Source organism: Pseudorasbora parva, chromosome 9 (assembly GCF_024679245.1).
Source record: "Pseudorasbora parva isolate DD20220531a chromosome 9, ASM2467924v1, whole genome shotgun sequence".
NCBI lineage: Eukaryota > Metazoa > Chordata > Actinopteri > Cypriniformes > Gobionidae > Pseudorasbora > Pseudorasbora parva.
This window is the reverse complement of record NC_090180.1, coordinates 9576931-9601733: the sequence shown is the minus strand read 5'-3', so window position 1 is coordinate 9601733 and position 24803 is coordinate 9576931. Positions and strand designations below refer to the sequence as shown.

The 24803-nt window shown below is 39.0% G+C and overlaps 3 protein-coding genes across 3 annotated transcripts; 1 reads left to right on the top strand and 2 right to left on the bottom strand.

Annotated features, from left to right (window-relative positions):
- The first annotated feature begins 374 nt into the window (after nt 1-374).
- Nucleotides 375-5999, top strand: angptl4 (angiopoietin-like 4). Its single transcript, XM_067453780.1, has 7 exons — nt 375-980; nt 1582-1692; nt 1782-1872; nt 3839-3952; nt 4066-4161; nt 4456-4734; nt 4823-5999. The coding sequence occupies exons 1-7, from the start codon at nt 474-476 to the stop codon at nt 5005-5007; spliced, it is 1383 nt and encodes a 460-aa protein (XP_067309881.1). The 5' UTR covers nt 375-473; the 3' UTR covers nt 5008-5999.
- Nucleotides 6000-9613: 3614 nt separating this feature from the next.
- On the bottom strand, nt 9614-14454 carry cnn2 (calponin 2). The gene is made up of 7 exons (XM_067453779.1): nt 14273-14454; nt 13485-13606; nt 13310-13376; nt 12959-13096; nt 12754-12870; nt 12454-12600; nt 9614-11162 (listed from the first exon to the last, which is right to left on the bottom strand). The coding sequence occupies exons 1-7, from the start codon at nt 14330-14332 to the stop codon at nt 10887-10889; spliced, it is 927 nt and encodes a 308-aa protein (XP_067309880.1). The 5' UTR covers nt 14333-14454; the 3' UTR covers nt 9614-10886.
- Nucleotides 14455-15749: 1295 nt separating this feature from the next.
- Nucleotides 15750-24408, bottom strand: crsp7 (cofactor required for Sp1 transcriptional activation, subunit 7). Its single transcript, XM_067453778.1, has 3 exons — nt 24062-24408; nt 21573-21647; nt 15750-19134 (listed from the first exon to the last, which is right to left on the bottom strand). The coding sequence occupies exons 1-3, from the start codon at nt 24131-24133 to the stop codon at nt 17503-17505; spliced, it is 1779 nt and encodes a 592-aa protein (XP_067309879.1). The 5' UTR covers nt 24134-24408; the 3' UTR covers nt 15750-17502.
- Between the last annotated feature and the right edge of the window lie 395 nt (nt 24409-24803).

Sequence of the window (24803 nt, the reverse complement as noted above, 5' to 3'; positions counted from 1 at the left end):
GCACACCTCAAATGTCTGAGTAGGATTGTTTGTGTGAAATAATGTGCAAAACTTAAATTAAAGATAATATAATAAATGAAACCTCTGGCCAAATGTCAAACTGATGATGAGGCACACATACAATCATATGAATCCCAGAAACTGCCTACAAAAACCCTACACTACATTTTCAAAATCTTAAAGATAATGAGAAATCAACGTTGGGTTTTTGGTTGCAACCGTGTCCATTCTTACATCATGGTCCACATTAGAAGCAAATACGGTTAAGGGGGAGGAGGCTGAAACCTGAGCAGACTCACACACTCCCTCCAGATGGCCAGCCAATCAGACCAAGCTAGATGGCTCAGAAAGGGTATAAAAACAAGTTAGCCCTTCAACAGCATGAGCCTGTGCTCTTGAGAATACGGCGACTGCTAACCGGTCTCTTCTACAAGTTAGAATAGCCAGACAACCAAAGACACAAAACAAGCAAGATGAAGGTACCACTGGCAAATCTGCTGTGCATCACAGTCTTGGCAAGCTCTGGGACGAGCTTCCCGGCGGAGAGGAGAGGAGCTGCTTCTGGTAAAGAGAAGAGAGTTCAGTATGCAGCATGGGATGATGTCAATGTGCTCGCACATGGGTTGCTGCAGCTAGGACAGGGTCTTAAAGAGCATGTGGACAAGACCAAAAGCCAGGTGAGAGACATCACCATTAAGATGAAGGTGTTCAACGTCACCGTATCTGAACTTGGCAAGCTGACTCAGCGGCTTCAAGAAGACAGCGAGGCGCTGAAAGCAAAAGCCCAGAGTTTGGAAGGAAGCGAGAGGCTGGTCCTAAACGTATCCACGGACCTGCGGGAGAAGACTAAGGAGCTGCTCAAAGACCGGCAGATGGACCACGAGAGAATGAATAAGCTGGAAGAAAAAGTAGACGGCTTGATGCAAGGAGAGGGTTTGGAGGCTGCCAACGGCAACAACAGTGATGCCCGGATCATTCAGGTATGAGTAAAACCTGGGTTAAAAGAAAGTGAAACATTGTGTCTTCTTTTTAGACATCTCTGCCTGACATGCATTGCAATGTTTATTTTGATGTGTTTGCATACATTTGTTAACTTATATTAGCTTAATAAGAACGAATTGGATTGGTAATTCAAAAACCCTGCATTTCAAACAGACTATTGAACCGAGCACAAGCGCATAACAGACACGTTTGTGGGCGTGAACACCGCTCCATGGCACGAACTCAAAGCCGTGTTGTACGTGCAAAGTATGCAGTTATCCATGTCCAGACAAAAAAAAAAAAGTCAGGGACCTACTGACCTTTGGAAAGTTTAAAGTCCGTTTACCTTCGTCCCTTGATGAATGGTTCAGCAAGAAACACTCGAAATGTTTTAAACGCATGCAGGCCGTCTTGATCGTCATTGTCTGCGGGAGTTGCATAACGATACAGAAGAAAAGCTGTGTTGATTGAAAAGATTATACAGGACCGGTTGTACAGGAATGTAATCGTCAACACTGTAGTTTTCGGTCGTCTTGGGGTTGAAAAAATCCCCGCTCTGAGTTTGATTGAAGACTGATCGCAAACCATTTCTGATTTCAGTGGATGCTGGAGGCGCAAAATAAACGGATTGATGACCTGGTCGAGCGCATCAAGCAACAGCAAGAAAAACTAGATAAACAAAATGTTCGAATTCGAACTCTCCAAAACCAGGTAAAAATATTATAAAACAAACGAGTGTGGTGTAATTATCAAATCTAAGACTGCAAACTTATTAAAAATGTTCATGTTATGTCCACTAGATTCAACTGAAAAACGAACGATCTTCTCTCAAACGGAAGGAGGATGAAGTTCATCTGAACACGAGTTCTGAACAGCGGGATTCACCTGTTGGTAAGTTTAGCATGCTACACCTTCATACTTAAAAAAAAAATGTTCTTCTTTTTTTTGTAGGCTACATATATAGGATAATTGTATGTTTCAAAACTATATACACAAAAATTACATTATAAGTTAGAGTCCTCTAAGTGTATATGCTCGCTTAAAGAAGTCGTTACTATACCATTCACATAGTGGAACATCTGCCTTAAACAGTCTCTAACAATATATTATAATTGCATGTTGAAATAACCTTCAAGAGGAGGTTTTGGCTTTGTCAGATGCATGCTGGGACTTGTTTTGCACCTTTAGTGATGTTATGAACTGCACAATGATAAAACATGTCCAGTTATATTTAAAACATTTGGGAAATTCTTCATGAAAATAAGGCAACATTTCAAACATTTTTTTAAAGTATTTTAATTCTGTAGGTGTGTGATGGTAGGAAATGGTACATTTATAAGAAACTCCATTTAAGAGCAATGGCTGTCTCTAAGTAGGTGAAAGGTGAACTAGCAGAAACACATGGGCAAGAACAGTCACCCAAATCAGCACAAAAAAAAGCCTTTAATGGAGAGCTCTGACATCAGAGGGATCCAAAGAATGCTTCAAAAGAAACGGTTTCCCTGGACGCCTTCCAATTGTGTGGAAGTTCATCAGTCTCGGACTGTGTTAACTTAGGGTCACAAGCATGCAGAGATTTGTTACAAATCTGGCCAAGAGCAAAGAGAGGGCTTTTTTCCCCAGATATGGTATATCCTGTACCTTAGATTAGATTTCCTGGCTTTAATCCAGTGAAAACCATAAAGTACAGAGTGCATATTTTTGGACCATGAACTTTGTACAGACTTTCCCTGTCGTGTAGAGATCACTCCAAAAAACACGTAATTTTTCTCAGAAAACATGTAACCTTTACCCTAGATCTGTCAGAGCCAGACTATCCCCCTCAGACCCCCCTGCCTCCACACAGACCACCCCTTTTATTGTGAATGAGAAGTGTGCCAGACTAGAGAAGACCACTTCACACAATGCCATATGCTTTGAGGCTTTTAGCGTTTTAAAACACACACACACACACACGCAATATTTGTTTTAAAAAACTATACATACATACGACTCAGATTTTTAACAAATATTATATTATTATACATATTTATTCTATCTATCTATCTATCTATCTATCTATCTATCTATCTATCTATCTATCTATCTATCTATCTATCTATCTATCTATCTATCTATCTATCTATCTATCTATCTATCTATCTATAGGCAAAGTATAGTATCTAATTTAATTAGGATAGACACTGGCAAACTTTTGCTTTTTGTTTTTGGCATCTGACACATCTCACATAGTGCCTTGAGGGCCTGTGCAGTTGCTCCTCAAATAGCAGCAGCAGCAGCCTCTGCATTCCCGGATCACTCGCTGTCCATGCATTGTGATGTCAGCAGAGGGGTGTTGTGCACGTGAAGGATGCATGAAGGGCTGGACTAAAGGGGGGCAGGGAAGAAGAAATGCTTGTAGAGGATTGAGGCAACTGAGGGAAGTCTCTGCTTGGGAACTGGGGGAAAGGTCATGTTTACACCCTCAATTGTTCCAGTCAGGTCAGAATTCTCATGGAAAACTGCCTTTGTTTGGCAGATGTTTGTAAAGTGAGCCGCATAGCGCACCTTGTGCTAGTGTCGGAGAAATACGTGTATAGTGTTGAATGCTCATTTGTACCAATACAACATTTGTTTAATAACAACATGTGTATTTGGACTATTGCCCTGGAGTTCAAAACAATCTTGGGTGACCCGTTCAAGGTTCTGTGTTTGAGATAAGGGTTTAGTTCACCATACCAATGAGATAAACACTTATGCTGGACGTGTGAGCAATATCCATTGTGTGCCAACTTTAAAATCCCTGTTTAGATACAGACTTGGTTAAAGGTCATTTGTAGACATGTGAGTATATTTGTGGTGTTTTTGTGTCTTTCAGCTATAGCTTCTGACTGTCATGAGCTGTTTCTGAGGGGTGAGACCTTGAGCGGACTGTACACCATCCAACCAGCTGATTCCCATCCTTTTGAAGTCTTCTGCGAAATGACACCCGGTAGGTGGTACTTTTATTTGTCCCCTTAAAAGAGCATTTAAGGCTTCTTTGTTGGCAAAGCATGTGACATATTACCGCCTTTTAAACCTTTTGTTTTGTGCTTGAATCCACAGAAGGAGGATGGACAGTCATCCAGAGACGCCATGATGGATCTGTAGACTTCGATCAACTATGGCAGGCATATCAGACTGGCTTTGGGAGCCTGAATGGTAAGATTCCAATGTGAACTGATTGTTTTTCATGTGAGCAACAGGCTCTGAGCGAACAGCCACTTCTGTCAGTAGACTTTGATTAAGGCAAAGTGATTTACCTGCTAATAGGGGATGGTGAGTGGCAGATTAAGGATAGAGGATTAGATCAATCTTGGCTGGAGAGGAAACATTGTCAAATCCTGAGTCCCTAATGCCTTTAAATGATTTAACTTCAGAGTGACTAAATCTCCTGGCTTATTCCTAGACCAGAATACACGTCTCTTAAATATCCCTCTTAAATGTCACTTTCAGGTGAGTTCTGGCTCGGCCTGGAGAAGATCCATTCTGTGTCCAAAGGTGGCAACTACATCCTCAAGGTGCAGTTCTCTGATTGGCGGGATGAGATTCAGAGCATCAGCTACCCTTTCCATCTGAACGGTGAGGAGAACAACTATTCCCTACGTATTCTGGAGAAGTCCGCTGGGAACCTGGAGAGCTCTCTGTCCACCGAAACATCTGGAGTGCCCTTCTCCACCCGCGACAAAGACAACGACCAGAAGAATGACCTCAACTGTGCCAAACAGCTATCAGGTAAAATTACGATGCCATTGACCATAAAAGACATTTTTCTTTGTGGGTGATGTTGTCATTTTAATAGGTTTCCTTTTTGGGTTTCCAGGTGGTTGGTGGTTTAGCAACTGTGGTCGCTCAAACCTAAACGGCAGGTATTTTGTTACTCCTGCGCCAAAGCAAAGGCACCAGAGAAAACAAGGAGTGTTCTGGAAAACCTGGCGTGGCCGCTACTACCCACTGAAAACCACCACCATGATGATTGCGCCCGCTGAGATTGAGAACAAGTCATAGATGTCCGCTGTCTGAATCAATCACGCACGCACAAGACCTTAACCAATGATGTGGGAGGACAAACTGACATTCGTAACCTGCCAAAATACTGGTGCTAAAAAAGGTCAAAAGCCCTATTATGAGTGTCTTCCGAATGTTTGTTATAACAGACAACGTCTGAATCATGAATGTGGTGGGCACTCAAATCCCAGTCTGTGCAAAAATAGGCTCTTTTATTTAATTCGACTGGAAAGAACTAAATGCGCCTGGAGCTTTGCAAGCAGCAGCATGTATTATATGGTGCAGGCCACTGTAAGGATCTGCTACATGTTTAGACAAATCTGGCAGGGTGATGTCAAAAGACATGATGGTTAAGCACCATCGCGAGTGCTTCCCATAGCTAAAAGGCTTGGGGAAGAAAGTAAAGAACTTTACCACTAAAATACGGACCAAATAAGCTACATAAGCTTGAGCCAGTACTTTTTGAGAATGCTTATTGTAAAGGCACTGTTTATCTTAAGGCATTATCCACAGACAAAGACATGCATTAGTAGATCTGCAGAATATTGAAAGATTTGTTGCCCGTCAAATCATTTCAAGTATCCAAACGTGGACGTTATTTTCTGGTACACACGCTGTCTTTCAAAAGCTTAAATGATCTGAGACTACTTGTGTATTTTCCTGTTTTGAAATCAAATGAGGAGTTCCTGTGGAGATTTATTTTCTCAGTCACATTGACTGCCTTTAAATGTCTATAGCTGTCACTTCTTTGTAAATAACAGAAATATATGTTTTCTTCGTAGCATTACAGCTGCAGTCTTGCCAACTTCAAACGGTCATGCTCTGATTTCCACAATATTTAAGTGTTGTACAAAAATCATTATGTATTTCTTTATCTTTTTTGCTTATAATTTATGTTTTCCAAAAAGTAAAACCTTTTGTTACTGTTTTTATGAAAAAATGTTGGTCTTGAAGAGACCAATAAAAATGATTTTATTAAAAAAAACAAAAAAAAAAACCCAGTGTCACTGAAGTTCTTGCACACACAAACACTGTTAATGTCAAGTGAATTGGCATGTTTAGATCAGATCAGAATAAAGTGCTAAGCAGATGTTCTCAGTTCTTATCAGATCTGAAGGTTAAGTTTGTCCACACAGCAGGTGATGCTGGAATGCCCTGCCGGTGCTCGAGCTTGCTCCGTGCCCCAAAGACAAGAAGCAAATATAATTGAGCAGATGGCTGCAAATATACAGTTGAAATGCTGTAACTTCTGTTAACTGTCACAAAAAAAAAAAAAAAAAAAAAACACTATGTCCTTGACCGGAGTGATGCCATATGGACTTAAACACACGTGAACCTTACTTAGTGTAAATCAGCTTATTCTTCTGACTTGTCTATAAGAACATAAGTTGCATTGGCTTCTGAGTGTCACACTCAATGTTTCACACCTGAAAGAATTTCTTAACCAGCCAAGTCGTCACTAATGTGCTTTCAGTCACTTTAAGAAGACTTTAGTGTATTTAACAGTCAAATGCTTTGCAGTTTAAGAGAAGAACAGTATTATCACCTTTGAAATAAAGTTTTTTTATTTTATTTTATTTTAAGCTCTGATGTAGTATAGATATATAGAAGCATTTACATGTGCTACATGTGAAATCTAGCTTTAACATAAATGAGATGCTTTTCCTTCAGAGGTTTAAAGACTACACAAAGCATATGGGTCATGTGGAACTGAAGTTATAAGAAAAGGACACTGCGCATAGTTCCTTTAAGTACAGTATACATGGAGTTATTAAGAGCATTACAGAACCAACAGAAAACGAGGCCACTGCACAAACATAAAGACATGTTTCGTCATATAACAGCCATTATGTTTAACCATTATGATTTTGAAAGCTTCATTCAACAGTCATCCTGCCTATAAGTATCCATTAATGTATTGTTACTCTGTTAAGAGCCACTGAAGCAGAACAGTACGAACAGAACAAATATTATGTTATATAACATATTTGATTGTCATTATGAGGACCCGTCAGTATCCCTTTTGTTGGTTTTATAGTTTTATTTGATCTCATTTGTATAGCATTTAACTAAAATATTTAATCATTCATTTGCAACCACCCTAACCTGAAGACAAAATCTAATACATTGGAAATAGGCCTACTCTTGAAAATCGAACGACATGAGGAGATTATTGATGACAGAATTTCCCTTTTCGGGTGAACTCTCCCTTCCAGAAGAAAATGCCCTGATATATGTAATATAATATTTGCACAATGCTGTGTCTCTATGACAGGTTGAGCTGCAGTCTGCCTGCTTCAACAAGAGTCGTGAAGATAAAAAATCAGTCTGAAGAGTGAGGGAGGTGAGCAGCGAGTCAATGTGGAATGTAGCATTTCAATAAGACAGCCATTTTGACAAGCTCGCAAGCAGGCCTGTTTGAGAAGAGGCACAAGTAAGGCCTTAAAAGCACAAATCTGCACATGTGCGAACAGAATAAGGTTGTAAAACTAATAACAACCTCGGGCAGTAAAAACTGGAGCGAACTGGAAAGAAACTGGTGAGACCTTGTTAAGCAGCGCCACCTGGTGCAAGTGACAAAAACGTCATCGTTTTGATGGAAACGTAGATAACCCTGTGATAATCGCAGAAGGCCTAAAACATTTTTATAAAATGTATTGGTAACACTATACGATAAGGTTCCATAACTTAATGCATTAAAATTACCAAATTAGGCCTACATAAATCAGGGTAAAAAATATAAATGTAAAATATTTAGTCCTCCAGTTTGGTGATAACCATTTTTCAAGAGTTAAGTAGCCTACATCCTTTCACCTTTGTTAATAATAAAACATTTATTCTCGTTAGTAGCTCCATAGAGATAATATTGGGTAATAATCCCGTGCTGTCATTCTCACTCAGTGCCAGATGACGGCAGTATTGAGTCATTTTTCGACAGCTTCGAGTCCCCTTTTCCTCGAGAAGGATTTATAGGCTGCAACCTGCAGATCGGGGCGGGGCTGCACCTGTCGCCCCGCACCATTCATACCCTGATTGGTTCGTCTTTCATTGGCAATGTGTTCGCATTTGTTGAGGGCATAGAAAGGACAGAGGTGTAAAAAGTACCTAAAAACCATACAGCGAAAAAGGCTCCATTGCAAGTCACCAATACCAATACAATTGATATTGAAGTACCAGTATGCTAGGCCTACTAAGTATTGTAGGCTACTCACAATAGGCTCAACGGTGTCATTGACACACGAGAGACATATCGGTGAAAATAGGAAACAATCGATTTGTAAGATGAGAACTGAGAAATCATTTTTATTTTCTAAAATCAAAATAAAACTGAACATCTCAATATTGCAATAAATCAAGGTCAACACAGCCTCTCAAAACATACTCAAGTCTTAGATAAGCTCAAGTGCACAAAAAGGTCGTAAACCAATATCCTTCAAAAAGGTCTCGCCAATATAGCGGATAAATAAAATAATGTTAAATAAATTTAAATAGTCAAGCCTTCTAGCACTGGATGTGCTGGTTTCAGCCTTGAGCCTTATCACCGGCGGCCTGTCATGTCCTCATCTCATCAATCAAACACTTGCCATTCATCAACTCCATCAACTCTAATGCACTCGCATTCATGTAAATTATTGACATGTTTGGGAGAGTAAAGGCAAAACGCACAAGATATAGTACCTTCAATGCCCTTGCCCATGTCGATATTGCTTCTTTATACCAGAAATAAACTGCTGCAATGCAAAATATAATTTTTAATTGCAGTAGCCTACTTAACACAAATTTATTGGAATAAAAAGTACATTTACTTTACACTCACAGATCTTTTTTATACAATGTTAAAATTGTCACTTTTTGAGAGCAAAAACGTGCCTTTTGTGTCCATTTAAATCCAAATGAGCTCGTGCCTACAGGGCGGAGCTTCAAGAACTCCAGTTAGCAGCTGTGATAACCTCATGCAGACAGGCAGTGAAACTTCAGCCTTTTGTTCAAACCCGGGCTGGACAATGATGGAGAGACTCAAGAAGTGACATGTAGAATGCAACTAGACATTTCTGAATAGTTAGTTGATACATTTAATGTAGCTGAAGTGGAGTTAACTAACTTTAAGTCGTTGATTAGCATATTCTGTCATGGAAATCTCACCCCTTTTGTTGCGTGTTCCCAGGTGCGGGGTTTATGTAAATTTCAAGGATAGTAATTTCACAAACCCGGGGGGAAACTTGTGTAGTCCCTATCAGCCATTTGATGTAGTTCTTAAAAAGATATTTCTATAAAAGATATCTCCCTTTGCTTTGAACTTTGAGCCGCGTAACTTTGCAGTTGTTGTTTATGCTCAAACAGCGCACTAACTGTTAAAAAAAGTTAAATTATAAACATCCACCCCTTCAAGGCTGTGTCTGAGGACGTATTAGATCAGCTTTATTATCAACACTGCTTGCATGATAATTTGACCGAATGGATCATTGATTAAGGGATCCAGCATTTCCATTGAAGCAAGCAATTGATTTCAAAGATATGCATCTTCGTTGTATAGGACTGAAAATAAAATACTATCTTTGTTACAATTGTTTCAATATAAATTTAAGTGAATCATGACAACAGTAGCTCTTGTTCATCATCTTTTATTATAAACACAGTATACTACATCCTTCTAACCATCATATTCCATGAGAAAGGTTTAAAATAAAAAAGTGACTTTTTCTGAGAAGACCTACATTTTCCAATGTTTGGGACAAAAAGTTATTTGGAATGAGTACAAATACTGTGGAATAAAAGTAGGGAATCCAATTCCTAATTTGGAATGTTCAAGGCTCATAATGTTATACTTCAATTTCCTTTTACAATACTATAATCCAAAGAAAACAAGACATGCTCCAGTTGTTCTGGCTCTGCAAACAGTAAAATATTTGATGAGAAAACTAAAACCCTAATACTACGATGAACTTTTTAAAACACGTTACAGATTGTATGCAAAACAGTAAAGAATTATAAAAACCACATTCATCTCCTCACATCAAGTGGGGAAGTATAATATTTAGAATGTCAAAATCAGAAATGACTCAAAAAAGCTGCTGAAATGATAGATAACCTCTTCCTTTTTGTGCATATCAAGAATCTGTTCTCAATTTCCAGCCTAAAAACACAAATATTACTGGGAAAATAAGCTCTTAAATTAACACAATGGATTGCAAAACTCCAGTAAATGTTCACGATATCTAAACCCTTACTATTTTAACTTTGCATCTTTCAACTGTAACAGCAAAAAAATTCACCTTCACATGCCCAACTGCCAAGAAAACGCATTTTGTAAAGTAATTTTAAACCCCTGAGCATGTTCTATATTCAATAAATGAATCAGGCTCACATAACGATCATTCTAGACCATACTTTATATCAAATTTCTTCACAAAAGCTTGATTAGAACCGAAAAAAAGAAGAAAAAAACGTTATTTGGGATCATGTGAATGTAACTTTACAATAACCCCCGTCACACTTGCATTTAAGATCAGCATTTTGAACAAATAAAAATAAAATGTACATTTAACTAAATTAACAATTAAGCAAATACTAAATATTATTATAAAGTTGTGCAATTAAATGACAAAAGAACCATATAAAATACAAGATTTATCAATCCACAACACTTAACTATGTTTTGTTGGGCTCTCGCTTCAAATGAACAAAACATGTTTTATAAAAAAGAGCAATGATATAGTTAAAAAAATAATTGATATGTTTCATATTGGTCACTTTCATCACTATCTGACAGATGGCATGCCTGTTGTGGTGTAATGGCATGCTTTGGGTCTTTTGTTTGCAAGGAAGTATTAACTTCCCTTTAGCTTCTTATTTAGACTCATAGCCTGCGATTGGTCAAATCAGTAATCTTGATTGTCATCCTGATAACCCTGGTAGCCCTCATCTTGATAATCTATGTACCCAACAGCATCAGCTCCTTCTCCACCTGCATCAGGTGCACTTTTGGGGCAGTATTTGGCATCATAGATCTGACGGCCAAGGCCGAAATTTTGCCCGCTCTGGTTGGCACCTTGAGTGTAGCCCATTTGTAGAGACATTGTGGAGTTGTCACACTTGTCAGTGCCAATTTTCTGGTCGTAGATGGCACGGCGGGTCCCTGGAGCTGTCATACCAGACTAGAAGGAACAGATCAGAAGCATTTTTATTATTTGTTTTTGCCATTATAGTATTTTTTAATAATATTATTTTATTTATTTTCAGTTTTCATTTTAGTTTAAAGTACCACTAGTATGCCACTTTAAAAGCTTTGGGAGGTCTCCTACAATAGGTTTAAACATACATCACTTAAACACCATCTACTGTCAGAGAGTCAATGTGCATTATTATTCAGCGCGTCTCCTTCACTCGTTCATACTTGTCATCAGTGTTGCGGTTGTTTAAATGTGCAGATACCTCTTTGACACAGCACACACAATGTTGTCAATTTTAACCTGCTAATGGTAAAGTATTCTAAATATGTTAGTCATCTTCAAACTATCGAGAGTTACATTTTCACTCTTATTCTTCTCAAATTCGCCTACTCTCTCCCAACTCCTCTCTGGTGAAGGGCACACTGTGTTCTATGTAAAAAAAAAAGGTATGGGTCAGCTACTTCCATAGACTTTGTGGTACACAGGCTAAAAAAATTTTTTCAATCAGATTTAAGACCTTGCTTTAAAATGTAACATAGCAGAAAATACCAATTTAAGATTTTTTACATTGAAGGAAATTTCCATCTTTCTGTGTTTTCACAGTTATAACAAACAAAGCACATTAAAAATTGTGATCATCAACATTAAACAGAAATCTAAACAGGCTAATGTTCTCGAATTGAATGTCAACCCAGGAAGTGGTAAAGGATCCAGATGTATTCTTTGACAAAAACACGATTTTCTCAGCTTTTTGCTCAAAAGGTTTCCTTTTTTTTATTAAACTTACCACATTGAAGTGTTGATAAAAAAAAGAATGCATTAATCTAGAATAAAAGCAGGGTTTTTTGTTTAAAAGCAGCGGGTCTGTTCTTTCTTTTTGATATATTGCATGTTCAAATATTCAAAAAACTAAATATTCTGGGGGCCATGAAATCAGGATATTCCAGTTTCAGAATTTTTAAAGACTTTAATGCCCTGCAAGAAACCCTGTTTTAGGAGACAACTTAATTTGTTGTACACTTTGATCTTTAAAACTTTACAGACCTTTTACATTCACAAACAGCCATATTTCACAATGCAAGAAAGTTAATATTCAAAAAAGCCTAATAGGGGCACCTAAGGTATTAGTACATTTGTGTTTTTGGAATTTTTATTAGCTTTATAATCATTTTAATAAGCTTTATTTCAATTAGCAAAATCCTTTTGATAGATTTTGTTTTAGTTAACAATTGATCAGAACGGGAAAATGAGCAACATCATGGGAGGTGGTACTCACTTGGCTAGCACCCTTGTTAGTGCCCATCTGAAGACTGATGGTTGAATGGTCCATCGGTGGCAGAATGTGTGATTTGGGATCATACAGATGTCTTCTGGTACCGTAGGCATTCATTCCAGCTTGACTTGCACATTTATTTGTTCCCATCTATAAAGAGACACAAAAGCGAGTTACATACATTTGCAATTTTCATGGTACTTTCCAGGTTGAGTCAAATTTGTTTTGTATTACAGATTGTGAATAAATTATATTCAGATAGTTTAAGATAATGACAGAAATGTATAAAATGTTCAGTTATACCTGTAGTCCAATGACACATTGCCCGGCCTTCATTTTCTCTTCATCGAATGCCCTCTCCTGTCTCTCTGCATACTTCACTCCAATGTCTACATTTGAGTGGATGCCCTTGGTTTTAGCCTGTAAAAAGTGAGAAACTACAATTACAGACTGAAATATCACAGTTAGGCTGGTCTCTTGTGAAATTATATCATTCAACTGAGCATACCATGCCAGCAAGAGCCAGAAGTGTGGTCTGAACCTGTGTCATATTTCCATTCTCAAACAGATCATTGGCCTCAAAAATATCGTGAGGTTTGAGCCCATAGGTGGTGATCGCTTTAATGAAGTTGGTGAGGTTCTCTAGCTGCAACACAATAAAATAGCTGAATGTGAACAGACGAAACAAACCTTCATGCTGGACATTCATTTCTACTACAAGAGATAATGTTATTTGGAATTAAGTGAATACAATAAACAACTATGGTCTGCAAAAAAAGAAAAGAAAAAAAAAACAGTTCAATGTCAGAACATTTTATCTCCAGCTTTACTAAAACATTTGTCAGCAAAGTCAGCACACCTGATGCCAGTTTTGGGACGACTGGTTGATCTTCTTCACAGACCCTGGCTGAAGTTTGTTTATGAGCCTTTAAGGGAAGATTGAGACAGCACGATTATGCAAAGATATATTGTGAAATAGCCTTTAAAAGGACACAAAAAGGGTGTTCGATAAACATACATAAATGCAAACTTACTCGCAGAGTATTACACCATTTTTTAACCCTTTCTGGAAGTCATCTCCAATTGACCGCCCAGTGATGCCCTCAATCCAGACTCGTAATTCTTCTTCTTTCTGGGAATCATACTTCTGTGCAATCTAGTGGAAAGATTAATGTGATATTGGTTAATAACCAAAATGTAATCTGGCTATAATACAGCTACATGCTCATTATTTTAATAAGATCTACATGATATTTTTTTCCCAATGCCCTACATTGTATAATGAAACAATGTTGAGTCAGTCATAATATATGATTATGTATAGAAATAAAAGAAATGGACGGCCTTTCTGTCCCCATTAATTTGGCTGTATGGTTAATGTCAGGATTACCCAATCGATAAGTGTTACAAACACATCAGCAAATCTGAAGAGGAGGAATGTGAATCAGCAGCAGCTTTATGCAGGCCCAGACTACAATGACATATTTGAGGACTGGAGGCAACGCCCCAAGAACTTCTTGAAAACTTTCTTTTCAGTTTCAGTCACTTTTGCGTTTTCCTTACTGTCACTTTACAGCTAGTTGTGAGTAGATAGCATCATTCAATATGCATTACATGAAGCAATTGATAACCTTGTATCGTAGCTGACACGTGTGTTACATGTTAACGAAACAGGAAGTTTGCGAAACATTTGTTGATACATTTTGGATTCACTCAGAATGAGACGGAGATTTCCCTTGCATATGAGAAAAAATATGCCAAATAAAATATGTCTACGTTTAAACGACGGGTCAGAAATAGTTTAAAAAAATATTCCACGTACCTTGCTCTTCACTTCCGCTGAAAACCCGTATGCTGGACCTCTGTTAAACTGCGAAGCCATTGCCAACAATAAGAGCAGAAGTTGTTTCAAAAACAGATTGTGGGGAAGTGAAGATTCAAGACTTCGGTAAAGTGTGAGAGTTTTGTCTCCTTTACTATTTTGGCGTATGTAGATCCAGAACTTCCCCTGTTACCTCGCAACCAATGATAGCACCCGCTCAGTGCGGACCACGCCCATTTCCCCCATTCTTGGCCGTGATTGATATAAAAAACTCCATATATGGCACTAAAGTGCCAAATTCCTTTATAATGGGAGTATCCGTATCCCTGTGTCCATCCTGGTATTCCAGACTCGCGGTAGCCGAGGAATGATTCACCTCTGGGAATACTGCAGGCTACTGAATGATGTCACTAACATTCACGAAATATTCTCTGTAATGCTGAGGAAGCAATGCAGAATATGTCATCGTACTAACAAGTAATACATGTAGCAATCACATGATTTTGAGCATGTTCTGAAGCACATTTTAGTGTAATAATTCCTTCCAAATAAAAAATAATGAAATAGTGAGTCAATTTTCTAAAACTATAAAGAGACATACAGTTATCATGTGTCTTTAGACAGTGTGAAGGCAGCTTATTAAAAGGATAGCTCACCCAAAAATGTAAATTCCATTTACTTAATTTTAATCCAGTTCCCAGCATGAAATGGTGACTAAAGGACTATTCACACTAAGAACAACTATAATTATACCAGCGATAATTATATTGGTGTCCACACCAAGGGTCGATAATGTCTGCCTTTCAGGTTTCTGTTTGGCTGTACTGTTCATCAGAATGCAGAAAAAAAAATAGTTTTGAAAGTTATTAGAATGGTCCAGCGTTTAAAAAACGCAACAAAATGAAAAAAAGGCCAGGTCTAGAGACAAGTTTTTTAACAACTAACTGGAGCGCTGTTTTTACAACGCTGCAAACGTCGCAAGCATCAAATATCGAAATAAAGTAAAATAAAACGTGTTTAAAATATGCCATTCCAAAAATGCTGGACCCAAGGTCAAAAAAGTTCCACCTTAAAAACATGTTTTAAGATTTGAACCACATCGACTAAAGAAAATATATAAGCTAAAACATTCTTCAAAATATTCTATTAGATCCAACAGAAATAAGTAAACCATACAGGTGTAGGAAAGCATGAGGGCGAGTTAATGAAATGTATTTAAGACTAGGTCGATAACGCCCATACTGCAACCTCTTTTGGTTAGCTTCAGTTAAAGGGGGTTTCCATGACAAATCAAGCAAGCAGAATACAACAAGTGCATTTGAAAAACTCATTTTGATGCACACTCTGATTCATTAAGAACTAAATGGTCTCCTGAAAAGGAACATAAAACATTAAAAAATAGAACTGTCATAAACACGTGAATCATGTAGGTTTAGGACAGATAACCTTGATGGAAGAAAGGGTACCATGATGCAAAGAGTTTTGATTATTTTATTTTTTCGAACAAACGAGTGATGTTAAACACTGAACAAATATACTGATCAAAAATGATCAAAGAAGTCTCTCCTCTAGTTTTAAATTGCAAATTATATTTGCAATACCCTAACCAAGTATTGAGCTCTTAGATGGCCTTTGCTTCAGAAACAATGTATATCCCTGGAATATCTGACATGGTTTGAAGAAAACAAATGCTGTACTTTTTGAAACCAAGAGAAGCTAGCGGAAGCCTTTCCAAACTTTTTACATCAAAGGCACATTGGTAGGACGAAGGTAGCAGAGCACACAGTGTTTGCAAGTCGGCAGCAAATAGGTTTCACCCCCTTCACAAGACTTCTCTTCAAAACAAATGGCAAGGCATTTAAAAAAAAAAAAAAAAACTGGGAAAAAAAACTAAAAAAAAAAAAAAAAAAAGAAGCTAGATCAATAATGTCAAACTGAAAACACTGAATGAATAATAGGACCACAACCTATTCATCTAGGTCTATATATTCCTGTGAACAGCAACACAAATGATTGGGTCTTTCATTCAAAATGCTCCGTTTCCTCCCAAATTAATTACATTCACACACACGCACAAAAAAAAATGAAGACTTAGAAAGGTTTTACATGGATTGCAAGAACTATGTACAGACAAGCAGGATAACGTGCATATTTATTGACACATTTATAGCACAATGCGTCCATTTGAGAAAAAAAAAAAAAAAAAAGACCATATGGCAGATGCCTAGAGGTGTTTCTTCTGTACCACCTAAACGAAAGTCTAAATGCCATACATTCACTAAGGCTCTTTAAATAAAGTCATTGTTGAATGGTTTCAGTAAGGCAAACAATATCTAAAGGAATGGTAACGAGTATATTTCCAGCATATTAACATTTTCCTGCTTTCCTGTCCTCACAGTATGAAGATGAAAAGTAGCACCCTCTGTGGCCATTCACTGCGTTCTCTTCTAGCACATGAATACTTCTCTCTTTTTCGACATATTTATCCATTTTTTCTTTTTACAATTATCTAGGCAAACAGATTTGTTTAAAATATTATTTTATTTAACATCTAAAAATAGATTGCTTTTCTCTCATATGAAAATCACGTATATTAGATAAATCGAGAAAGAAATTAAGCGAGAAATGTTCATTTCAGAATGGAATGTTGGTATCTACTGCCGTTAGCACATGTACGCGAGAGCCGCTGAGGGAAAAATGTATTTATATATGCCTCGTGTACAAACAAGGGGGACAAATGTGTGATGCAAACAGAAAAGCCTCAAACATATCTGCACATCTTAGTGGATAACCTTCTGCTAGAAAAAAAAAAAAAGGAAAACGTGGTCAAATAAATAGATGCATACATAAGAAATTTTATAATTTATTCTTTGTCACATAAAGCTTTTTGTAACTGCCAAAAAATGTTCTCGACTTGCTTTCAAACATATCTGTACTGCTCAATGCTTGCTCGGACCCTCCTATTCACACATTGTGCAAGAACTGGCCCAGTTAAATCCCTGCGAGCCATTATATACAACCCTTGTTTGCAAATTCTTGTTGGTAGCAGCACATTACAAACAGGACATTTTTTCATCTCCTTCTTATGGAAAACCGAACTCGGAACAACCGCTGTTGGTTCATTCACTACACCTGTAAGATGAACCTAGTACAGAGCGACAAGGAGAGACGGTTCGACCCCCTTCAGACTCACAGTGGGAACATTGAAAACTTTTCCAAGCCCTGTTCTCTCAGTCTAGGCAAACGTATGGCAAGATGTTCAATTTACTCTCATCGCCGTGAGGATCCAACGATACGCACTCTGTCCAATCGAACCAGGCTCCCTTGGTGTCATAGCAACCGTTCACCCCTGGCCAGTGTTCGTTGTGTATTCTGAGAAGGTCCTCACTCGTTACGTCCCGAGACACCCCGGGTAGTTCTTTCGGAGAATTGCTCTGTACTAAAACGTGCATTTTACGGGGCTCTTTGACATCGTGCTCCTCTCGTTTCAAATATTCAGTCATGAAAAAGTGTGCCCCGTGGGTCTGTGCTCCAGAGGATGTGAGAACATTGCTCTGAAGGTTAAGGTACGATTGAATGATTTCGTTTCTGGATAGTTCTTTCCAGTTCGTCTGCTGAAAGGGGTTGGGGACCGACGTAGGGGTCTTCTGCTGCGGCACCTCAATCCTCACCGAGGGCGTTACAATCGGTGGGCCTTGGCACTCTTCCTCATGGTGGGATTCCTTCGGAGTGAGGGGTTTAATCTGTCCGGTCACCGGGTCGAATGTCAACCTACGCTCTTTTAACCGCACAGGTTTGGTCCTGTCCTCTGAGGACTGCCCCTGAAGATTTACTGTGTAGTCTCTGGGTCTGTATTTCTTCCTCTTTTTGCCCTCCAAGTTGGAGGCCACTCCCTCCCGCTCACCCTTGGTCTCAGCGCCCTCCAAGCTGTGTGTGGTGAGCGGGGAGCCAGAGAGCGGCTCCAGTGTTGCAGTGCTGTGCGGGGGCTGGGAGACTCTATCCGACAATCTGTGCAAATGCATGGAGCCTTCCAGCCCCACAGATGAAGGACCGTCGCCAATGCACACCTGGGCCGGTGACGTTAAAGGCTGCAGTGTGGGCAAAGGAGAGGGCACTTGGGCAGAATTCTGAGACGGGCTCGAGAGAGTCCCTTTTGGTGCATATGTCGAAGACCTCTTGGCCATCATCTCGTGCGTTATGCTGCGCGGACTCGAGGAGTACCGAGGGCTTTTGGGTTGATTCTGCCCGCCTCCGTCCATTCTCGCATGCTGCTGTAACACTGATGTTTTGAGTAAGGAGGAAGTGCTAGGTAGTTTGGTAAGCCCTGGAGAGCTTGGATGAGGCTTAACAGCATTGACAGGGATTTTGTTGTGCCTGTCATTCTCTAGGTGGTCCGGGCGGATCCTGTCAGACGCCGCCGCATCATCATCTTTCTCTGGGAGTACGTCGGGACTCCCCCTAATTCCATTTGATGGCGGGGGAGAGGAATACATTGGCTCGTAAAGTGACGTTTTTGTCATTTTGGCCGGCAGATGCGGACTATCCCTTTGCTCCCCCCGCCGCTTTCTGCTGCTGGATTTCTCCGCCTTTGGGGAGTACGTGTTATGGATGTCATTCCTGGTTTTGAGCTCAGGAGCAACCTTGCTCGGAGGGGGGACCGCTGGAGGTGTGTCTGTCCGGCAGGGGTGAGCACCTCCATTGGCAGAGCTCGGGACGTTTGGCACTCCTCTCACTGGAGTGTCACTTTGGCCGGGCTCGATCAGCTTCTGCCAGTTCCGCAGGAGTTTCTTGGCACGTTTGGCAAGGTCCTCATCCTTTGTTTTCTTTCTTACATCGTTAATCAGCTTTCCCAAGCGGGTTTCCTGCATTGAAAATAAAATGAAGAAAAGTCTCAAATTGCATGTTACAAGTCATATCACACAGTTTTCACAAAAGCATTTTTGTTAAATGTAAAATAAACAACGCTTATGTAATTCAAACTGCAGGAAAGAAAATTTAGAAGATTAATGACAAATAAGATAGTAGTCGGTTAAAGGGTTAGCTCACCCAAAAATGTAAATTTGGTCATTAATTACTTAACCTAATGTCGTTCAACAGCCGTAAGACCTCCGTTCATCTTCGGAACATAAATGAAGATATTTTTGTTGAAATCCGATGGCTCAGAAAGGCCTTCATTGACACCAATGTCATTTCCTCTCTCAAGACACATAAAAGGCACTAAAGACGTCGTTACAAAGCCCATCTCACTACAGTGGTTCTACAATAATTTTATGAAGCAACGAAAATAGTTTGTGCTCAAAAAACCCCGAAATGAGCCGATTTCTAAACAAAGTTTCGAACCATTATGAATCAGCATATCGATTAATGATTCGGACCGCGTGTAAAACTGCCAAACTGCTGAAATCACGTGACATTGCTGATCCAAATCCTGAATTGACACACTGATTCATAACCGTTCAAATCTTTGTTTTGAAATTGGCCCATCACTATACAAGGCGTCATTTAGTTTTTGTGCGGGGAAAAAAAACTATTCTTGTCGCTTCATAAAATTAGCGTAGAACCACTGTAGTGAAATGGGCTTTGTAACAACGTTTTTAGTGCCTTGCAGGGGTCTTGAGAGAGGAAATGACATTGGTGTCAATGAAGGCCTTTTTGAGCCATCGGATTTCAACAAAAATATCTTCATTTGTGTTTTAAAGTTGAACGGAGATCTTACAGGTGTCGAATGACATTAGTAGGGCTGCACGATAATGGGGAAAATGATAATCACGATTATTTTGCTCAAAATCATTATCACGATTATTTTGTCACAAAGGGTAATGTTGTGGGACATTCTAAAACGCTTAACGTGAAAATGCTTAATGTGGCTTAATGCACTGACAGTGATATTAAAAGTCCAAACTCATAAACCATAAACCATAGGCTACTGTACAGCAAAACAGTTGAACAGTTTATAAAGAAAAAGCTTAACGTCACTTAATTTAGCCTACTAGTGATATTAAAAGATCAAATTCTGTAGTATGCTTTATAAGTATTTAATGTTTACTAAGTTTGGTCTTTTAATGTCACTGTAGCCTACCTTAAGCCACGTTGAGCATTTTCTTTACGGGAGGAAAATGTCAATTAAACACATTGCATTCCTATTCAGAGCTCATCTGCTTTTCTGTACATAGTATGCTTTATTATGGTGTTCACTACGTATGGTTAGTTAATAACACTGTCTTTGTTAATTAAGCCACGTTAAACTTTTTTCACATTTTCATGTTGCGTTTTAGAACTTAGCCTACCAGTGGTAATATCATTTTCAACTGATTCACATTATGAAAACTGCTAAAACCTTTAAGAACTTAAAAAGATAAAACGGCAAAACTCGTAATATTATTTCCAATAATTCTAAATTAGGATCCTTTTCCCGATTGAATAGTCACATCGGTTGCAAAGGTGTTTATTCTGCAAACAGTAAGGAGATCCGTACGTGTATTTGTTGAAATTCTTCGCTGAAGGTTTGATCATGGCAGATTTAGTCACACAAATAGATCAAGTGTCTTGTGAAGAAACAAAGACTGGCTGTATGACACTTTAAACTCAAGTGCATGTGTTTGTTTTCAGATAATCGGCAGGAAGAAATATCATCCTTTGAAGGAGAAAAGCTCTCTTTGGGGGGATTTAATCTCTTTGCATCTGGCAACCACAAGCATGACTGCTAGTGGAGGCTCGTTTTCAACGCAAACCCCATAGAAAAAACATTTTAAAGATAAATAATGAGCAGGCCAATATCGTGACGATTATTTGAAATCAATCGACGGAAGCAGATATCGTTATCACGATTAAAATACAATTAATCATGCAGCCCTAGACATTAGTTCAAGTAATTATTGACAGAATTTCATTTTCAGGTAAACTAACCCTTTAAGTCTGACATCATGCATAACCGTTTCCAGGTATCAGATTAATAGCAAACAACACTAACTACTGGTATGCTATATTACTAACAAAAACAACAAAATAAATAAATAGTCACATCCCTCAGATTTCATCTTTATATTAAGATTTCCAGACAGTGATTTTTCTTTTCTGAATCATTAAAATATTGGTGTCTGGGACATGGTAAGCCTAGAAATAGTAGTGTACACTGTGAGTTTAAAAAACTTGTGCTATATAAACACACAGTACTCATAAATGGCTTTTCTGATGCAGAGTAGAGACCTGGACCCAGAAACAGTATTCAATATGCTATGACTTGTCTTAAGGAGATTTATACCAAAACAATATATTATTGGTGATGAAAATAAGTACCAACCTCAAGTGCTTCTTTGGTGATAGGGTATTTCTCCAAATTGGTGATAACATCAAGAACTGCAACCATGTTACAGATCTGTCCAGGGAGAGGGAAAATTTAACATAAAAGCTCAATAACACAAGGTATGAAATTATCTTAAATTATGGATAGAAGACTTTGGAAGTCTTATTCTAATATTCTAAAGCCAGGTAATTAATGGTGGAATACACTAATACACAACTTTTGCAGTGTAGTAGCCTAGAAATCTAGACGCACCCTAGCGGCAGCAAATCTAATCTACCGCGAGTGTCGTCTAGCAACTCTCAATACACTTCTTAGCTGTAAACCCCAAACTCTGATCGGGCCAATCACATCGTGTATAATTGGTGGGCAGGGCTTAACATAATAACGGCCAAGTTGCGCTTGCGTGCTTCTAGTAAACACAGAAACTGGCGAACGGCGGTCTTTTGAATCAGCTTTGACCACAACTCTGGAAGACTTAAGAGTTAAGCTTTTCTCTTGAGAAAAGAACGGCACTGAAGTCATTCTTAAGAAAGGAAGATGTGTTCTGAGTTTTGCCGACCGGATACGTCGAAAGTGTAATCTTTTAACTAGCTCTGCCTCACATTCGTTGCTCTGGTTGGTTAAGCGCTATCCAATTGTGTGCACGCCATGCAGAGGGAGTTTGAAAGACAACCGTTTATCCCGCCTCTCGGATTGAGCCCTGTCAATGGTGAGTTTCCAGACCAAACATCTTGATGTGGGTCTGGCTAGCAGTCTAGAGGAGTCTACACTATTTGCCAATCTCCATGGTTTGGTTAGCTGGAGATGACAAATTTCACCAAAAATCACAGTGTATATTGAGCACAGACTCTGATTTTTTTTTTTAACTCCAGACTATGAATCCTTTCAGTCAGAGGACATCAAAAATGTTCAATATTTTGAGCCAATGTAACAACACTCGTTTCCATCTGTCATGAATCTCCAAAAAGTGACGAGCTTGTTGTTTTTGAAACAACTAGTCTGATAGTGTGATCCTCAGTTGTTTAGTGCATAACGCTAAGTTTTCTTTTATAACTTTTTACAAAGTCTGCAAGTGATGTAGAGTCCAGCCTTTAGCTATAAATAATAGTGCATGGAGTCACTCAATGTGTAATGTATAGAAATCAATTCAATGACACTACTACAACATTTCTACATCCTTCTTGTACCTTTTACACATAGAATATTGTAACAAAAGTGATGCACTGTAGCTTGTTAGCATCAATACAGTGTCTGGGACATCTCACCTCATTCAAAATGAGTGTGAAAAATTCTGAACAACTTTTAATCTGTGGTAGAAGCTCAGCCTTCATGAGCACTTCAATCAATAGACCACAGGTTTAATCTTCATTTCCTTCAGGGCAGCATTCTAACCCTCCTGACCTTAACCTACCGATTTGACCCCAGGAGACCAGTAAGTTAACAATATGGACATGTATGACCAAACAAAACCCAACGGTGTAAATAAAGTCACCGTGTGTTTGAAGTGCACTCAGATTTAAACATAATTTAAGGGTTAACCAAACCTGAACAGTGTTTACTTATCATAAAAGCTCCAGTAAAGGTAGACTCACTGAAACCTTAAAGCTGGGAATATTTATTACGACGGCAATTACACGGACGGTGTATTTCCTAAACCCTATACACTGATTATGTTTCTACTGCTCTTCATTAGTCATTTTATGGCGAGGTGTTAGCTTAGCAAAACATTCAATGTGGCTGTCACATTTTCCAGTCAGCCAGCAGGTTAGCTCTAGTTAGGTCCGAGTGACCACTTTACACCGCAAAGTTGTCGGAACACCCAACAGCTGTGTGCTCAGGTTAGTCCACACATACAGAAACATCCAGAACGGTTTGAAGGCATCAAAACAGCTTTAATCTCTAGTGGTGATACATAATCAATCAGGCTCAGCATGAGTTCATCTGCTAGCGCTTTGCTAATGCCACTGTCAGCTAGCCACATACGTTATGCCTAGCTTTTATTAGTCACGATGTACCATGTATTCGCCGCAAACAACAGGCAATGTACACTTGCGTCATTAGAGATACTGTTTATAGTCACGGTAAGTGAGCAGATGATTCTTTAAATCTGCTCCAGAGCTCAATAGCACATAGCTTGACATGAAACAGCTAACGGATAACAGGCTTCACACAACATGTCATCTGTGACTGATCACATCATGCACCTTAAATCGAAATGGCAGCTTTTTATAAAATATCCCACTTCACGCTTATGTTTAAAATCATGGCAATCTAGCGCCTGTCTGGCTGTTCCTTTAGCGCAGCCCGCGGGGTAAAGTTAAATGTGCCTCCCCGTCAGTTAGCGGACTGCTAATGGAAGCTCCACATCTGCTCTGCTACACATTTAGTCGGCTCGCTACGGCGTTTGGCGGCTTCAGATAAGGCTCTAACGGTATCGTGTCGGGGAAAGTGAGCTTTGGTCGCAGGAGAGTGAGCGGGTTACTCACATTGCTGTGGCTATCGATGGCCTGCAGCAGCCGGTCTCTCATCTGCTGCGGGGTTGCGGAGGCCGTTGTCATTGCCTGCTCGGTGCGAATCGGCCGACGGGGGAAAAATCCTCCGGATACAAGGGCTTAATGGATTGCAGGAACTCACAGACCTCTCGGGAGGATTGAGAAGTTGCGGAACCACATGTTTCTGATGTGATTGTAGGCTTGAGAAATGGTGTATGTGTGTGTGTTCAGTTGGGAGATGAAGGTTCGACGGCTGTCGTGTCTCTCCGCCTCATTGCGTCGAGCGCTCTCACCGATATCATGAACTCCACTGGATCAAAACCTCAGGCCCGCTGCATTATGGGAGAGCGCGACGCCGCGTGACGCCATCACGCAGGTTCAAATCAATTCAGCCAGCCAGACAAACAATGATGCAGAACGGTTATTACAAAATGCATCTATTTGTACACTGTACAAAAGTAAAACATGGTTTGTCTGGAAGATTTAAAAATATATAGATATAGATAAATCATTTCATTCATATATTAATATAATATGTATTTTTGTAAATAAATTTACAGCTTACACAGTTGCACAAATTGAACAATATTATACTACAATATTTATAGAATATATTAAATTGTTTATAAATGCAGTCCCAACTGCTCTACCCCAATGTTTTTGAACACAGAGAGAAAACATACACGTAAATATGCTTTTTTTTAAACATTTTTAATCAATTCAATAAACAAATATT

Excerpts from the sequence above, each read along its gene's own strand:
- angptl4 (XM_067453780.1), top strand. The coding sequence starts at position 474 with ATGAAGGTACCACTGGCAAATCTGCTGTGCATCACAGTCTTGGCAAGC. Across the intron at positions 981-1,581 it reads GTGATGCCCGGATCATTCAG|TGGATGCTGGAGGCGCAAAA; the intron begins GTATGAGTAAAA and ends TTCTGATTTCAG. Across the intron at positions 4,735-4,822 it reads CTGTGCCAAACAGCTATCAG|GTGGTTGGTGGTTTAGCAAC; the intron begins GTAAAATTACGA and ends TTGGGTTTCCAG.
- cnn2 (XM_067453779.1), bottom strand. The coding sequence starts at position 14,332 with ATGGCTTCGCAGTTTAACAGAGGTCCAGCATACGGGTTTTCAGCGGAA. Across the intron at positions 13,607-14,272 it reads CAGCGGAAGTGAAGAGCAAG|ATTGCACAGAAGTATGATTC; the intron begins GTACGTGGAATA and ends TCTTTCCACTAG. Across the intron at positions 12,601-12,753 it reads AATGTGTCATTGGACTACAG|ATGGGAACAAATAAATGTGC; the intron begins GTATAACTGAAC and ends GTCTCTTTATAG.
- crsp7 (XM_067453778.1), bottom strand. The coding sequence starts at position 24,133 with ATGACAACGGCCTCCGCAACCCCGCAGCAGATGAGAGACCGGCTGCTG. Across the intron at positions 21,648-24,061 it reads CCATCGATAGCCACAGCAAT|ATCTGTAACATGGTTGCAGT; the intron begins GTGAGTAACCCG and ends CTCCCTGGACAG. Across the intron at positions 19,135-21,572 it reads TCACCAAAGAAGCACTTGAG|GAAACCCGCTTGGGAAAGCT; the intron begins GTTGGTACTTAT and ends TTTTCAATGCAG.